Here is a 16,948-nt window from a genome sequence, read left to right as displayed (position 1 = left end):
CCTCTTGTGTTGCCCCGTGGAACTGGAAAGGGTCCCCATGAAAAGGCTGCAAAGTGTGTTTCAGGCAGATAAGTCCCTGCCTTTGAAGTATGGCAGCGGGCTAAAGCGCCCCATCTTGTAGCTGCTGCCAGCCACCGAGAATTAATCACAGCCACGCACAGATAAGAGTACAAAGCAACACGAGTGCTGTGCGGGGGGGGGGGGGGTGTGTAAGGGACTGGCAGGGCTCGTGCAATGGATCTGGCGCGGGAGGGGCCCGCAGTGGGGAGAGACAGACAGGGTGGGACCCAAGGATGGGCGAGGGAGCGGATGGGGATGCTGAATTCAGGGAGGGATGGACTTGGAGAAGTGGGAGGAGAGCCAGGGTAGGGACCAGGGAGAGGGAGGTGGCTGTGGAGAGGGGAGGTGTGACCCCTGTCTAAGGAGGCGGGGGGCACTGAGGGTCAGGCCCCCTCCCCCTGCCTCTTTTGTTCCCCCATTATGTTGCTGTTTGATCATCGCCCTGTTTTGGAGCCACCCCCCTATTTCCCTGTCTTGATAGGATGCTTCATCCTCAGCAGAGCTATTCTGTGTGTGCAACATTGAGCCTCCCCCTGCACCGTGGAGTGAGGTGTCATTGTGTGGGGCTGGGCTGGGACAGTGCTCAGGCAGAGCCGAGGCGCAGGCTGGGGAGAACTAGGGGCATGGCAGCGGAGGGTGAAATTCAGCGAGCACCATGGACTCCTTTCTGCTGTGCAGGTGCTGGGGTCCAGCCGTCCCTCCTAGCTGGAGTGCTTTCCGGTGCAAGTGCCAGATCAAAGCGCTTTCTGGGAGCCTAGACAGCTCCGGCACTGTGAGGGGAGAAAGAGCCAGTTGGATCCAGGCCAACGGGTGGGAATGGCTGAGAATTGCTTCCATCTGGCTGCTGCTTGGGGACATGTGTGTAATGAGTTGGTGAGTCTCAGTGCAGTTACCAAATGCCGAACTCTCCTGTTCCTTTTACGAGGGAATTCTCTGGAGCAGGCCCAAGGCCTTTGGGGTGAGGGGAGCTCGCTCTACTTCTCCTGCCCATGCACTCTTTGACCTGCAGGCAGAGGGGCTGCCATCTCCAGGGCTGTCACCAGCATAAAATGCACCTTCTAAGCCTGGCCTACCCTGGGAAATACAGTGCTGGCAGGGACGGCCATGGTTACCATTGTGTCAGCTGGAGGGAACCTGGTGGACCTGAGAATTAACTGTGCCCAGGTGACCTAATATTAAACACAAGGCCTTGTCTACACACTGTTCAACCTTGTGTTAGCCAACATGTTCTAATCCAGTGTAACTTCCCTCTGTGGACAGGGTCTAAGGACATGAGCCAAACTGGCCCTCCTGCCTATGAGCTGTATCACATACTGCCTAATGACCTGTTTGGCTAGCCCTTGCATTGTTCCTATAGGTACCCTACCTCCTTCTAGTTAAGAGAAGGGGAGCTCTGGCTGTCTGGGTATGGCAAGCCCCAGCAAGTGTGGAGCACCAAGGAAATCTCCGACATGGATAAAATCCGAGAATTAGTCCACTGTGTTGTAGACTCTCCCCAGGCAGCTGTGTGCTTTCTCCCACCCCATCCCCAACACATGGTGCACACTCCCTGAACTAATGTGTAAAGCCCTGTCCTCCTTCACAGCCTTCCCCCAGTCCTACTTCTGCTGTGATGCTGCCAGCTAATGACAGCGAGGGAGACGGCCACTGGGGGGTTGCAAAATATTGAAACCTTTAATGGATTCACGTCCACTGAGTTGTGCCCACTGTTAGTGTCTGTGAAATATGTTCTCATTACTGTCCCCCACTCCCCCAATTGACATGCTCACCCACTGCAGCTTGTCTCTTCATATTGTAAGTTCCTTACGTCAGAGATTGTTGACATGTGTCTATACGATGCCTAATGCAGTGGGGCCCAGATCCTGCCTGGAGCTTTTGGGTGCTCCAGTAATAGGAATAGTTATGCAGAAAAAAAAAACTATGTTAAAAGAACATTAATGTTCCAAGGCCAAACCCGTGAAAGTTAGGAAATGCCACAATTAAGGTGTACTGTGTAACCTTAACCCTTAATCATAAGTTAAGGTTGCCTGTGCAACCCCGTGTATATACACTATGATAACATGCCTGATCTCACAGAGGGAAATCTGTGTCAGGGCCGGGAATTGAACCTAGATTTCCAGGATCCCAGTCCAGTGTCTTCCTTTCTCTTTTTGCAGCCTTCTGCCTCGTTGACTCTCCGTCTCATGCACTGAATGTGGTGGGGGTCCTGTAGAACAAACAGATTGTGATCATGTAACCTAGAGTGCATTGTGCAATGTGTAGTGTTCCTGTCACCATGCTAAGTCCCATTATGTCATGAGCCAGGATCGTCATGTGGTGATGCAAAGTGATGTGATTATGTTGCTGTGTCCCAAAATAAGAGTCCACCCATTTGAGTGGGAAATAACATTTCCCTGTGATGGCTGGCAGCCTGACCTGGCTTCCCCAGCTGAGGGTCCACCCATCACACCTCTCCTGGAGGGAAAGAGCACCACAGGAAACCTTTCGACCCTGTCTCAGCGAGGGGTCTGAAGCCTTGAGAAACTTCTAGAAACCTCTTGTGATATTTACAGTTGCTCGTCCTGTGATGTACTCCTACGTCAGTGCGGGGGAAATGTCATTGGGTTAGGGCATGTAGGAGTATTGGCTGCCTGGCAGGATCCAGACCAGCTAAAACCATGTGTCACAGGGGAGTTTCCCAGATGGGACTGTACACTCCATCTACCCCCAACTCACAACCACATTCCCCTCCCCAGACTGTTCATGTATTAGGGTCCCCAATGTCCAGGCTATGTAGTACACGCTGGGAAGGCACACCTTTGGTGCTCAGGGAATGTTGATCAGCACTGTATCATGGTTCCCAGCATCAGTGTATCAATGCAGTGACTGTCCGCTGAAGCATAGAGCTGGGAAGGTGGCTGGCCTAGCAGTGTGCACTGTGGCCATGTCTTAGTCCTGTCTCTCTGCACCCTGCGAGGGTTTCCATCTGGGATCAAACTGTTTACAGCCTTTTTCTAACAGCGGCACTTGAAGCTGCTCCATCCCCATAACTCGCTCTTCTATTGGGTTTGGACACGCTCTGAACAGCTCCTTGATCCAGGGCACTCGTTAGGGTGCTTCAAGTGGAGCTGATGCAAAATCAAAGCAAGACAGGAACTGGAATCCGTGGGGTGGTGGAAGGGTGGGGGGAGCCACCTTAACCTCAGCCAGAGGAATGGCTCTGTTTAGCTACAAGCCTCTGAGATAGGCCATGAACTAACTCTGTAGTCTTGCTGTGAATGGGGTTGGGTTGACTTGCCATCAACTGAGCTGACTTGCCATCAACCACTGGCTACCTGTGACCTGCCTCCCTGTGCTGGGGTTAGTGTCAAGCTGAGGAGAGGCCATTCTTCCCCTGAGAAACTAGTCCTCAATGACCTGTCCTGTCATCAATGACCTGGTTGTCCTGTCACCTGGAGAATGACAGTGACTTGTAATCACCTGCAGAAGAGCTCTGTGTAAGCTCAGAAGCTTGTCTCTCTCACCAGCAGAAGTTGGTCCAATAACAGATATTTTCTCCCCCACCTTCTCTCTCTTACAATCACACAGCCATTTAGGAATGGAGGAATAGCTACAGCATGAGACCAAGGAGTCCATTGAGTCCAGTATCACTTCTCCTACCACGGAATATCAGACCACTGCTCTCTTTAGGCTGGAATCCCACTTCCAGCTGGAGCTCATATGGGCTACTTCTGCATGAAGTTGGAACCCCTGTAATGCATGTAATTGCCCTGTCTATACAATATCACATTGAGGGTTATGGAGAAGATTCTTTTCTGACCCCTCCAAATGTTCGGCATACACCATGGGACATGAGATCTGGTTTCCCCTGGCAACTCGAGCTACAAATGTTGTTATTAGCAGACCTGAAACCATCCAGCCCTTTCAAACCTCCTGCCAGTGTCTGACCCCGATCTCCACCTGAGGTGACTTGTGGAGGTCAGCTTAGTGCTGCCCTTGGGAGGCTGTATCTTTATCAAGGTGTGTCCCCTTTAGATAAGCACCTGCCTCTGGCATGCTGGGCATGATTCTGGCTTAGCTGAAGCCTTTGCTGGCTGGGTCCTGCTGCTCTTTCGCTCCTCGAGAATAGATGTCCCCCATTAATGCTGAGTTTCAGTTTAAGAGGCAAAGAGCTGAGAAATAAGGCAGAGTGCCAGGGAGCGAACATGTGTGTAGGGAGACAAGAAAGCAGCAGGTTCTGCACATTGCACTTCAGGAATGTCACCCCCTCCCTTAAGCTCCTCCTGGCCCATGCTTGGATGTAACCTTCCCAGACCCTGCTTCCTGTAACAGGGAGTCAGCTCTGCTTGCACCTGTCTCTGACACTTCTACCCAGAGATCAGGGGAGGAAGGACAGTCTTGTGGTTAAGGCACTATATCAGGCTCTGTCACGGATTCCGGAGTGTGACCCCTCTCTGCACTCCATTTTCCTCATCTGTAAAAGGGGGCTGGTGATACTCACGTAGCCCTGCCAGGCATGGGTATTCTAAATGTAATTGATGTTTGTAAAGTGCTTTGAGATTCTTGGAGAGAGGGTGCTTTGGAAAGGCGAAGTATTATAACCTCCAAGCTGACTGCATGCAGTCCTTTTCTTGATCATCTTCAGGAGTTCTCCTCTCCCAGTGAATGTGTGTCGTGGGGAAGAGAACTCCCCTGCGACACAGAGAGAATACCCCTCTAGAATGCGCGTCCCATGCCATTGCACTGCTGTGGCCGTGTATCCCGCTGCTGCAAAGCTGACCCAGCTCACTTGGCAGGGTCACGCGCTCAGCTAGGATTCATTTTCAAGCAGTTTTTAAAACTTCTGATGAGGGGTTTTGCTGGGTGCTTCAGTGAGAACCTTACGGTCACACTTCCACACAGGGCTGCCCAGAGGATTCAGGGGGCCTGGGGCAAAGCAATTTCGGGGGCCCCTTCCCTAAAAAAAAGTTGCAATATTATAGAATACTATATTCTTGTGGGGGCTCTTGTGGGGCCCTGGGCCTGGGGCAAATTGCCCCACTTGCCCCCCCGGGTGGCCTGCTTCCACAAGCCCCAGGCCTTGGTCTGCAAAAATGCAGCTCCTGTGACTGCAAAGGAAAATCCTCTGATTGGTTGCGTGGAAAGGGAGACCGGCTCCTGACCAGCTATTTGCACATGCCGCCATGGAGACACTTTTGCACGGGTATTACTTGCAAACCAACCTCAGGCCACTAGCTATTTTTTAGAGTTGGTCCCTTAAAAATCTCACCCTGTAATTTCCTTGTTCCAGTCTCCTCCCACGTTTGGGTCGTGCCCTCCAGAGATAGCAGCCCCGCTGCCATGGCAGCAGAGGTAACAGCTTGTTCTAGTTCCTCTGGGATAACACTGCGCCCAGCAGGGGAGCACTTGGGCCGCTGGCCTGTGTAAATTTGGACAGGGATGGTTCCAGGGAGCAATGTCCCTGCTGCTTCTGCCCAGACAACCAGCACGTTGCGCTGCAGGGAGAGGAAGGAGCGGGAAGAGCTCTGCTCCTGCACAAGATGGAAAGGGTTGGGTTGTATGGGGAGGGGAGGGTAAGGAGTCCGTTCAGATCAGAGGGACAGACCGCATCCATCCTGCACCCTGGGATATTGTGGATCTCGAGCACTTTGGGCTCTGCAGTGCAGTGTGCCGGTCTCGTGGCTTCATCCGTGTGACTCGGCTGGCTTGGCTCACATGGGGTCACCGGCCCATTTCCTCGGCTCCGCTTCTCACTTGGAGCGAGCAACGTCAAAAGCTTGAAATGAAACTGCAAAATTTTGCCTGGTTGGAGTCAGGGCACCACTGGAACCCCCTTGTTTATTTTAAGGGTTCCCACCTGGCCCCCTGAATCAGCCCAGCTCGGCCTGAAATCCACCCAGCTCTGCTCAGATCCGTTGATTGCTTGAAAAGTTCATGCCTCTGAGCTAGGTGTTGGGGTTGCCGCATTCCCTGGAGCAGTGGGGTTTGGCTGCGTTGTACGTTTTGCTGAGTGAGTGGTCAGTGTTTGTTCAGCGGTGTCCATGCTAAAGATGGCACTCTTGCAGTGATGTGGGGGCTCCATGTTCTGCAGATGAAATGCCACGCGAGTAGCCTCCCCTAAACAAGAGAGGTTTCCCAGAGGATTGCACGCCTTGGATTGTCCCCTGGAGCCAGCTGGTGAAGCTCACCGAGAACAGGGGCCTACAGTCTTAAGGGAGTTCTAATGTCGAACCACACATTTGTTTGTGGTGAGGTGTTTTTTGGGATCCCCATATTTTTCCCCCATTGCCCAGCATGGCTCCCCAACCTGACCAGCACCCCCTCTTTCTGGTTCCCTCTGGCACTCCTTCTGTTGACAGTGGTGGGCAGAAAAGGCTGCGGCTTTCCTAGGAACTTAACGCACTGCCCCTGCTGGCCTTACGGCAGAGAGACCCTCCCCATGTGGCTTCTCCATCTCAGCCTGCCCCTCAAGGACTCGGAGTCCCTTCCTCTCCTGGGGGGCGTCCTTCCAGCCCCCCTTTGCCTCTCTCCCTCTGTGATACAGCACATTAAGGCTGCTGCCTGAAACCAGCCTGTAACTCCTGGCTGAGGACTCCGCTCGGCTCACACAAGACAGGCAGAATGAGGGCAAGAATTCTGAGTGAGAAATTAGCACGAGTAATTATTAGTATTGGGTAATTATCAGCATCAGGATGAGGAGAAAGGTTAATGGAGTTTTTTTTGGTAACGGTCTTTTCCCCTGGGTGAAGGAGAGCAGGGTAGGCAGGAAGAAACATGGTTCCTGGGGGGAGGAAGGGGTTTGCTATGATTAACCTGCATCATCCTCCCCATCCCTCAAATACCCCCCACCCACTGGAAAGGGGAGGTGGAAGCGGATTCCTCAGAGCTGCCTGTAGCAAAGTTCAATGGCTGTTGCCTTTCAGAGGGTGCATTCTGCATGTGACATCCTGGTTGTACCAGAGTTCCCCATCCTACCCGCTGAAGGCTTGGAAAAGGCCCTCCATAGACTACAGGTCCCATTGCATCCATTCCCCGCCATGAGGCCCAGGGCAGGTCAGGTACCCCCCAGTCTATTCTCCAGTCCAGTTTTAAATTCCCCCAAGTGTTGGTTCTCCTGCCGTTTCCCTGCAAGGAAACGTTGCCAGTCTAGCCCATCTCACTGTGGGAGAAGCTTTCCCTCTCCACTTTCTGTCCTTCTCCCAGCCTGTTTCTGAATTAAAAATAAAGGTGAAGGGGCTAGACCGTAATCCTGTTGGGTATGATGGCTTCCCCGGGGGTGGGGGTGGTGAGGGTTTGGGGAGCTAGGGAGGGGGAAGAGCACTGTAGAAAGCCTTCCCCGGGGCTGGGGGTGGTGAGGGTTTGGGGAGCTAGGGTGGGTGAGGTGCACCGTAGAAAGCCTTCCCCGGGTGTGGGGGTGATGAGGGTTTGGGGAGCTAGGGAGGGGGAAGAGCACTGTAGAAACCCTTCCCTGGGGCTGAAGGTGTTGAGGGTTTGGGGAGCTAGCGTGGGTGAGGTGCACCATAGAAAGCCTTCCCCAGGGATGGTGAGGGTTTGGGGAGCTAGGGTGGGTGAGGTGCACCGTAGAAAGCCTTCCCCGGGGGTGGGGGTGGGGATGGTGAGGGTTTGGGGAGCTAGGGTGGGTGAGGTGCACTGTAGAAAGCCTTCCCCAGGGGGTGGGGGCCGTGAGGTGTATTGTGGAAAGGTTCCCCCCACTCCTGGAACGTTGCTCTCCCCAAGCCTTTCACTCCCTTTAATTTACCTACTATGAACTGTAAGTGAAACTTCGGACCCTTAAAAGCCCTCCCCTCTCCCCTGCCCCACCTTAGGGCCCTTTGACTACCCAGTAGTAGTTTAATCCCCACTGCCTCCCAACCTTAAATTTTGTGCTCCGAGAACCCTAAGCTGCTGGGTGTTGCCTTTGGCACTGTCCGTCTGCTGCCTCTGGCCTCTCCTTTCACAGGAGAAGAGATGCCCAGGTGCAAGAGAGCTGTGTGTCTCTGTCTGCCTGCCTGCCTTGGTGAGGGTCATGTACTCCCTTCCAGCGGGTCCCACGCTATTAGGGGCTCAGCTCCATCCCTCTTTGGGCTGGAGCAATTATTCTGAAGCTTTTCCTGAAGCTTTGCATTAGCTCGAAGTGCTTAACGTCTGTTATTTTTAATGTCTCTTTCTATTTCCCAGCACTGCACACTGCAATAATGTAATGGGGAAATTACCCCGCTAGTTAAAAATTACTGCCGGAGTGACAGCCACCCATAGATCTATTTTAAAACCAGGGTAAAACTATATTGATTTCTCGGCGCGGTGACTGTGGCCTGTAAAAGGGTTGGAAAGGAAGGTGGGTTTGTGACATTGCCACCGCCTGTGGGAGAGCCCGTGCTGGGTTGCAGGGAAAGTGAAGGAGGTGCCCATGGCTTTGATGCTGTGTGTGGGGGCATGGGCAGCACACGGGCAGCCTCAGCTCTCGATTCAGGGCACCCCGAGCGCTGTGTGCGTCAGGAGTTTGGGGAGCTGGGACTCGTGCTCAGGCCCCATGGGGCTGGTTGTTGTTTGTATTGTGGTAGTGCCTAGGAGCCCCATTGTGCTGGGTGCTGTACACACACACAGCCGCTGCCCCTGGACAGTGTGGGCTGTACTCCCTTCAGGTCAGGGTGGGGAAGCTTTTGTCTGTGCCTAATGGCGAAAGCCCAGCCAGTGCTTACCCCTGTGAAGCACTTTTCATTAGAGCACCGCCAGGCAGGAGCATTATACCTTTTGCCGAGACACGGGGAGGTGACTTGCAAAGGGTTGTGCCGGGAGCTGGGGCCGGAGCCAGGAATAGAGAGCAGGTGCCCTGACTCCTGGTGTGCTGCTCTGTTCCCCCTGCAGCACTGCTGGGTGCTCTAGTGCTGGGTGCGCCACGGAAGCTTTGCTCTTGTTTGGGATCTGAGGGAGGATCAAACCCGAGGTCCCAAATCTGAGCAGGGGGTACCCAGAAAGGGGCAGAGGGGGAAGGGGACAGAGGCGTCATTAACGGGAAGGGGGGGCGTAAAACGGAGTGTTGGTAATGGGGAGGGGACTGGCATCTTTGTCAGCAAGGGGAAGGGGAGCGGAAGCCCAGCTGTGGCAGGGAAGGGAGTGGAGGCCTAGTTGGGGGTGGGCTGGGGAGCACTGGTAACGAGGTGGGGAGTGCCGGTAAGAGGGAGGGGAGCAGGGCCCATGCCGACGGCACAGCGGGGAGCACTGGTAACGGGGTGGGGAGTGCCAGTAAGGGGGAGGAGAGCAGGACTCATGCTGACGGCACAGCGGGGAGCACTGGTAACGGGATGGGGAGTGCTGGTTGGGGGAGGAGAGCAGGGCCCATGCCGACGGCACAGCGGGGAGCACTGGTAACGGGATGGGGAGTGCTGGTTGGGGGAGGAGAGCAGGGCCCATGCCGACGGCACAGCGGGGAGCACTGGTAACGGGATGGGGAGTGCTGGTTGGGGGAGGAGAGCAGGGCCCATGCCGACGGCACAGCGGGGAGCACTGGTAACGGTATGGGGAGTGCTGGTTGGGGGAGGAGAGCAGGGCCCATGCCGACGGCACAGCGGGGAGCACTGGTAACGGGATGGGGAGTGCCGGTAAGAGGGAGGGGAGCAGGGCCCATGCTGACGGCACAGCGGGGAGTACTGGTAACGGGGTGGGGAGTGCCGGTAAGGGGGAGGGGAGCAGGGCCCATGCTGACGGCACAGCGGGGAGCCCTGGTAACGGGATGGGGAGTGCGGGTTGGGGGAGGGGAGCAGGGCCCATGCTGACGGCACAGTTGGGAGCATTGGTAATGAGGTGGGGAGTGCCGGTAAGGGGGAGGGGAGTGCAGTGCTTGCAGGAGAAATCGGTGGCTACAGGCACACACTTCAGCTCCTGCCTGCGGCTCCCCAAGCAGCTGTCAGCTCCTCCCCGCAGAGTTACACCCTGCCCATAGTCCCCAGTGCCCTGCACCCTGCGAGGGGGCAGCCCCTCTCCCCACCATGTGGAGCTCTCCGCTCTCTCTAGTAGCTCAGGGGTGTCTCTCTTAATTAAATACATTTGTTTTGTAAAACTGACTAAAAATAATCCGGGGCTGGTGCATGCGGGATGCTGGTGGTGAATCAAAGGCGCCGCTCTAATTAAACAGGCCCCGGTTTGTTTGTGAGCCGCATATATTTCCATGCTAATCAGCCGCACACTGGGATCCTACCTTCCCAGCCCCGCATCCTCTGCCTGAGTGGGAACTATGCAAATGCTGGAGTCTGTTTATTGCAGCGAGGACTGCAAAGCTTTCAGCATGCTTTGGGGTGCTGGGTGGGGCGGGAGGGGTTACTCTGCAGAGATTGGGTGAGGGTTGGAGAAGCCAATTTCTGTTGTGCCTTTGCTTTTAGCAGCCAGTGCATTGGATGTTTTGGGGCAGGGTTTGGGCTCAGAAGGCTCTGAGACCTCCCGCCTGGCACTCTCCATCTGTCCCGGCAGGAGCATGGCTCCTGTTACTGGCCAGTGTTCTGTTTCCCATTTGTTAGTGGTGAAGGAGCCTGCCTGTCTGCCCACGCCCCAAGAGACTCACTGCTGCGAGGAACATGCCCATAAATGCTCTGGCCTGTCCCGAGGCCGCTTTGATCATCTGAGTGCCAGATCCATGCAGAATGGCAGTCTCCCACTCCCAGGGGCCAGGGGCTCAGTGTGAGTGAGTGACAGGGTCACGGGCGCTGGCTTTGTTAGCAGGGCCGGAGGCTCTGGAGGACGCCCCTTTCTCTGTGTCTCTGGATTCCTCCTGGGAATGGGTGCGGGGCCTCCTGCTCCAGTTCTGAGATGCCTTCTCTGCAGAGGCTGCTGAAGGCCAGGGGCTGCTGGAGTCTGCTAGGTTCCCAGGCTACGCCATTAGCTGAAAGTGGAAATGGCAAATATGCCCCGTGGCTGGAGACAGAACACTATATGGGGAGGGCTCTGAGTTACTCCAGAGAATTCTTTCCCGGGTGCCTGGCTGGTGGGTCTTGCCCACATCCTCACGTTCTAACTGATCGCCATATTTGGGGTTGGCAAGGAATTTCCCCCCCAGGTCAGATTGGCAGAGACCTTGGCGGGGAGGGGGGCTTCGCCTTCCTTTTCAGCATGGGGAACGGGTCACTAACTGGTCTGAACTAGAGTAAATGGTGGCGTCTCTGTAACGTGCAGTCTTTAAACCATGATTTGAGAATGTCAGTAACTCAGCCTGAGATTCGGGGGCTATTACAGGAGTGGGTGGGTGAGGGTGTGTGGCCTGCAATGTGCAGGAGGTCAGACTAGATCATCACAATGGTCCCTTCTGACCTGAAAGTCTATGAGTGTGTTTGTTTGTTGCAAGCAGGGAGTGGCAATTGGGTTCAGGGAATTAACCCTGCTGAATTTAACCCCACCTAGTGGGTGACTATCTCTGTGGTGTTCCTAATGTGGTTATTGCCAGTACAGTGAGAAAGCAAGGCATTTAGGAAGAGTTTTAATGTAAAAGGGAGCTGTAAAGGGATTAAAGCATTTGCTGTGGCCCTGCACAGCTCGAGGAACAGAGGTGCTTTCTGAACCTCTGCTGACCCTGTCTTATCTCCGTTATACAGTGGGATCCCTAGACCTTCCTAGGCCCGACCCAGAATAATGCCTTGAACCCTTGGGACCTTCCTTGAATCTCAAGGGAGACTGACCTACGGAGGTGGTAGCCCTTTCTGGCTATTACTGTGTCAAATCCCTCTGCCCCTTGTCAGACATGGCTCAGTTCTGGGCTGTTCTGTACAAGGGGCACCACATCCCAGAGCAAGGGGGAACAAGGCCCTTTCTTCACAGCTCTGGGGACACTGACCTGGGAATTCTGGCCTCCTCCAGCTCAAAAGATATTGACAGACTGAAGGGAGCTCAGAGGAAAGCAGCAAAAATAACCAGGTGGCTGCAGGGCTTGGCTTCTGGGGAGGGATGAACAGAGCGAAGTCCGCATAGCCTGGCTGAATGACGATGAATGGGAAGGCAGTTCCTGCCTGTGCGTCTCTGACGAGGGTAAATGCCAGGAGGGATTGGCTGCCTGAGACTGAGCCAGTGGGGTAGAATGAGGAGCAGTGGGATGAAAGTGAGCAAAGGGAAGTGTGGGATGAGTAAATGGCAGGATTTCCTGAGATTGTCCCCAGAGCGATAGCCCTGTTGCTAGGGATGTTGACAGCTGAACTCTGGGACTGGAGAACAGACTGAGGGCACAGTCTTGTCCTGGGTGGGTCTACTCCCTGCTCCCCCCCTCTGTTTGTGTGCAGATTGTGTAGAGAAAGGAGGGGCCATGGGAAAGTGGTGCATTACATCTGCCAGATGGCAGAGAGGGTCTGGAGAGCTTTCCGAAGCCTGCGCTGCTCCTCCAGTGCTTCCCTAAGGCAGCCAAAGCCCCTCCGAGGTCTGGAGCCTGAGGGCCTTTCTCACCAGGTTGATTTCTGCGGCTGTCTAATTTTCATGAAGTCAGCAATGGCTCTTGTCTCCGCTTGTGGTCCTGGCTGGAAACCACGCAGGGCGGAGACAAGTGGAAGGTGACAAGGCGGAGTGTTGGAGGAGGGGAGATTGAGGCCTCCTGACGAGGGTCCATGCGTGATTGAAACCCCTCTGTGCGTGCCTCATTGCTGTGACTGCAGCATTTCCCCTCCCTGCGTGGGAGACAGCGCTAACCCTCTCCCCTCTGGTCCGCAGATCCTGGTGGACTTGTCCAGTCCCAGCGGGCGTCCGGCGCTGCAGTATGAGAATGTCGTGGCCCACGAGGGCAGCTCCATCCTGCGAGACCTGGTGCTCAGCCCCGACCGCCAGCACATCTACGCCATGACTGAGAAACAGGTAACTACCCAGGAGGGAGAGGCAAGGCTCGCTCTGCTTCACCAGCAAGATCAGTGTGAAGTTGGCAGCTGAGGGGACCAGCCTGTGCTGCAGTTGGCAGCAGCCATCTCACCCCAATCCTACAAGAGGCAGGGTCCCAGCCTGCTCCCATCGCTGCAGTGCCCAGGCACCAAATAGAGGAGTAAGCAGCATGATAGGGACAGAAGCTGCTTTGTTCCTGCTTCCCCAATCACAGAGTGCCAGCACTGTCCCTCTCGTCTCCCCAGAGCCTCTGACAGAGGCCTGAGACCCCCTCTGCATGGCCCTGCAGTCTGACAGCACGAGCTCTAGACCAGGATGGGCAAACTTTGGGGTTGCGAAACTGTATGGAAGGCCGGGTAGGGAAGGTGGTGCCTCCCCAAACAGCCCCTTCCCACTTCCCGCCCCCTGATTGCTCCCCTCAGAACCTCCAACCCATCCAACCCTCCTTGGTCCTTATCCCCTAGCCGCCCCCCTCCCCCCCCCAGACTCCCGCCCCTATCCAATCCCCTGCTCCCAGTCACCCAACCCCTATCCACAACCCCGCCTCCTGACAGGCCCCCCGGGACCCCACACCTATCCAAACCCCCTTGTTCCACGTCCCCTGATCCCTATCCATATCCCCACCCCCGACAGGCCCCTCCCCCCGCAGAACCTCCGCCCCATCCAACTACCCCCTGCTCCCTGTCCCCAGACTGCCCCCCGGGACTCCCTGCCTCTTATCCAACCCTCCCCCACAGCCCCGGCCCCCTTACCATGCCGCTCAGAGCAGCATGTCTGGCAGCCATGCAGCCAGGCCAGAGCTAGACACGCTGCCGCTCTGCTCGGCAGGAGCGCGCCGCTCCGCCGCCCAGAGCGCTGCCCATGCGGTGGCATGGTTGCGGGGAAGGGGCCAGGGGCTAGCCTCCCTGGCTGGGAACTCAAGGGCCGGGCAGACTGGTCCTGCGGGCCGGATGTGGCCCACGGGCCATAGTTTGCCCATCTCTGCTCTAGATACTCACGCTGGAGTTTGCAGAGGAGCCTGGTGGGGGGTGCAGTGCCCTGCTCCATTTGGATGCAGTGGGCACTCAGAACTCAATTCTCTTTCGCTCCTTTGGAAATCCCAGCTTGAACGCTGACGAAAGGCTTCCTTTGAGGGTCAGTCTGCTCCTTGGTCCACCATAAGGGGGTGTGGAGCTATGTGTGATCTTCTCTCTGCCTAGCTTCTGCTATGCCCTGGGGCTCAGTGAGCCACCTCAGTCGCTCCCCCTAGCCAGCGCACTAGCCAGCGGAAAGGGATGGGTGCTAGCTCTTCTGCACTGGTATTGCCGCTGGGTTGGCCCCACTGGGCAGCAGGCAGTTATCTCTTATGGTCTGCTGGAAGAAGTAGGACAAACAGTCCATCTGACAGGTTTCAGAGTAGCAGCCGTGTTAGTCTGTATCCGCAAAAAGAAGAACAGGAGTACTTGTGGCACCTTAGAGACTAACAAATTTATTAGAGCATAAGCTTTCGTGGACTACAGCCCACTTCTTCGGATGAGCTGACCAAATACAGCTCCCTTAGCCTGTTTCTTTACAGCACATGTTCAACACAGCATGGTTTGCTATGAGAACTTGGCAATGCTGTGTATAGTCATGAGTGTTTGTATCCACCAGTATGCCTACACATGAGTGCACATACCTGTGCGTGTGTGTGGATATGCATATATCTGTGTTTGCATGCTTCCAGCTCTCTGGACCATTGCTGTGGCCCTGTGAGGTAGCGATATCACCTTCTGGCTGTCTCCAGCCCTGCTAAGGGAGGATTGCCATCGGTGGCCTGTGTGAAATGAGTCTATCTGTTCTTAGTCCTGTGCCTGGCAGCCAGGAGCCTCTGACTGGCCTCTCCTTTGACAGTCCTAGCAGAGGCTGAGGCTGGAGTACATGTTGGTGACTGGACTCCCTTGTAGGCCTGAGTGGGGGTTTGCCTTCCACGGAAGAGCAGATGCTCTGCTGAGGGAGCTTGGGCTGCCGCTGCCTATGCTGGGATGGAGGGATCCAGTCTCCAGGGCTGTCCATGCATCAGGACATTCCCGTGGAGAATGGGGGGAAGCGTAGTGCAGGGGCGTCCCTGTTCCCCCCAACAGCTGCTCGTGCCCACGTTCCTGTCACCTTTCCCTCCCTGGGCCCCCTTTCCCACCGAGCTCTTCCAGATCACCGCCTCCCTTCCTGCCTGCCCCTCTCCTCCAGCCCTCCCAGCAGGGAAGTCACCTTTGCTCAGGTGTTTAGCAGGAGACTGAGTGAAAGGGTCAGAGAAGCCCATATCCCCAAAGGGAGGGGGAACTCCAGGGAGCTGCCAATAATCGTTAACATGCCATGGGAACCCCCTGCTAGGAGCCTGCTGGAGCAGCACTTGTGGGGAAGGCAGCTGTCTGCACTGGGGCCTTAGTATTACCCAGGCACCCTGCAGGCTGCTCCAGAGATGGGGGATCGCAGGACCAGGTAACCAAGAGGGACATTCAGGCCAGCGAAAGCTCAGGGGAGCAGGGCAGGTAGGCGTGGGGGGGGGGAGGGGAAGGGACAGCCTGGTGAGCAGCTTCCGCCCCCCTTTCGTCCTTCATGGCCACTAGGCAGCAGGCACAAGTGACCTTCCAGTGGGACTGAGCCCAGTGGGGGATGTCTGTTCCCAGGGGACAGACGGGGAGAGCAAGACACCCAGCGGGTCACTGGCAGGCCTACATGGGACACAGCAGCCCCTGCTGGTTGGCTGCCCCACTGGGTCATGGCTCAGGGGATACTAGCCACCCCATCCTCCTCCACTGCAGGCAGGCTTGCTGGAGATGTAGTGTTCTTGCCCTGGGAGGGCTTGTGTAGGGTCTGTGCCTATGTTCCTGAAACAGCCATGTCCGGCGCCCCATGACAGCGTGGCTGTCCCTTGGCGAGTTGTGAGCACTCTTCCCCCTTGCAGTGTGCTTACCTGTGCTGTGCCTTGCTCAGAGTGCAGCTGGAGCAGGGACATGGGATGAACCAAGGGGGGAGTAGGCCTCTTGCCCCCCTGAGATGGACTCCTGCCGGAGCTGTGTCGTGGCCTAGCTTCCCCGATGTGGCTGGGTGGGCAGGGTGGGTGAGCTGTGGCAGGTGGGTCTCAGTCTCCCAGTCTGTGCACGTGGCTGGAACCACAGCTGAACTAGAATCATGATATATCTCCAGGCTGTTGTCCCAGGTGGGGGATATGAAAACGGGGCCTTTGATTGGTCCAGAAACCCCATGGGGACGGAGCAGCCTATTTCCTCCTTCTCCTGCCAGCCCCTGTTTCCGGTTTACAATCTGCCAGAGACTCCGAGGAGACCTGGGCTCTCTGGGTGATTTGCTGACTGGGAGGCTGTCGGCCGAATCCCCCAACCCCGGTGTCTCAAAGGGCCTGGGATGCGGCTCAGTGGTGAGCCTCTCCGCACCAAGCCCCTTACTATTCCCAGCTCTTCCATTTCCTCCTCTCCCTTTCTGCTGGTTAACGGCAGCAGGATTGATAATGGGCCGTAACTCTTTCTTAGCGGAGCAGCCTCTCCCCTTGGCCCTGCGTTCCCAGGTCTGGGCTGTCCCCTCCTGACAGACATGCGTTGGGGAAGCTGGAAATTGTGGCAGTGCTGAAGTGATAGCGGGAGATGGTCTTCAGCTCCAAGGCAGAAGCTGAAAGAGAGACCATGTTCCTGAGTCTGCAGGCCATGCATGGAGGTTTCACTCCCTACGTAAGTCCCTGCTTCCCCCCGTTCTGCACTCCCAGCCCCATCCTAGATGCCCTAAGCTGTGGCCAGCTGGGGAGCGAGGAGTGATGACCAGAAGGGGTGGTCTGATGGAGAATTGTTGGTGGAATTGTCTGGCCTGGGTTATCCAGGAGGTCTGATTGGATTGTCAGGCCACAAGAGAACGTTAGGACCATCTATGGATGCTCCAGGGCACTTTGAACCACAGAGGGTTCCCTGCTCCCCAGGGGATCAGAGGGCTTGAAGTTGTGTATGTGGGGATCCCATAGGGAAAGGCTGGAGATGGGATGGGGGCGGGGGGAAGAGTACCCTAAAGGAAAGGGTGGGGGAAAATCTGAGAAGCTGTTTCTGGC

At 55.9% G+C, this 16,948-nt stretch overlaps 1 protein-coding gene across 5 annotated transcripts in view; it reads left to right on the top strand.

Moving 5' to 3' along the window:
• The window catches only part of PLXNA1 (plexin A1), a 284,683-nt gene that overhangs the window by 123,409 nt on the left and 144,326 nt on the right, over positions 1-16,948 (top strand). For all 5 annotated transcript variants that reach the window (XM_042849837.2, XM_005288414.5, XM_005288413.5 and 2 more), the window contains exon 4: positions 12,718-12,858. In XM_042849837.2, coding sequence (XP_042705771.2) covers positions 12,718-12,858 — 141 coding nt within the window. The remainder of the gene's footprint in view (positions 1-12,717; positions 12,859-16,948) is intronic.

The sequence above is a fragment of the Chrysemys picta genome, chromosome 7, assembly GCF_011386835.1.
Source record: "Chrysemys picta bellii isolate R12L10 chromosome 7, ASM1138683v2, whole genome shotgun sequence".
Lineage (NCBI taxonomy): Eukaryota > Metazoa > Chordata > Testudines > Emydidae > Chrysemys > Chrysemys picta.
Note: the sequence above shows the minus strand (reverse complement) of the source record. Positions and strands in the feature narration are given on the sequence as shown.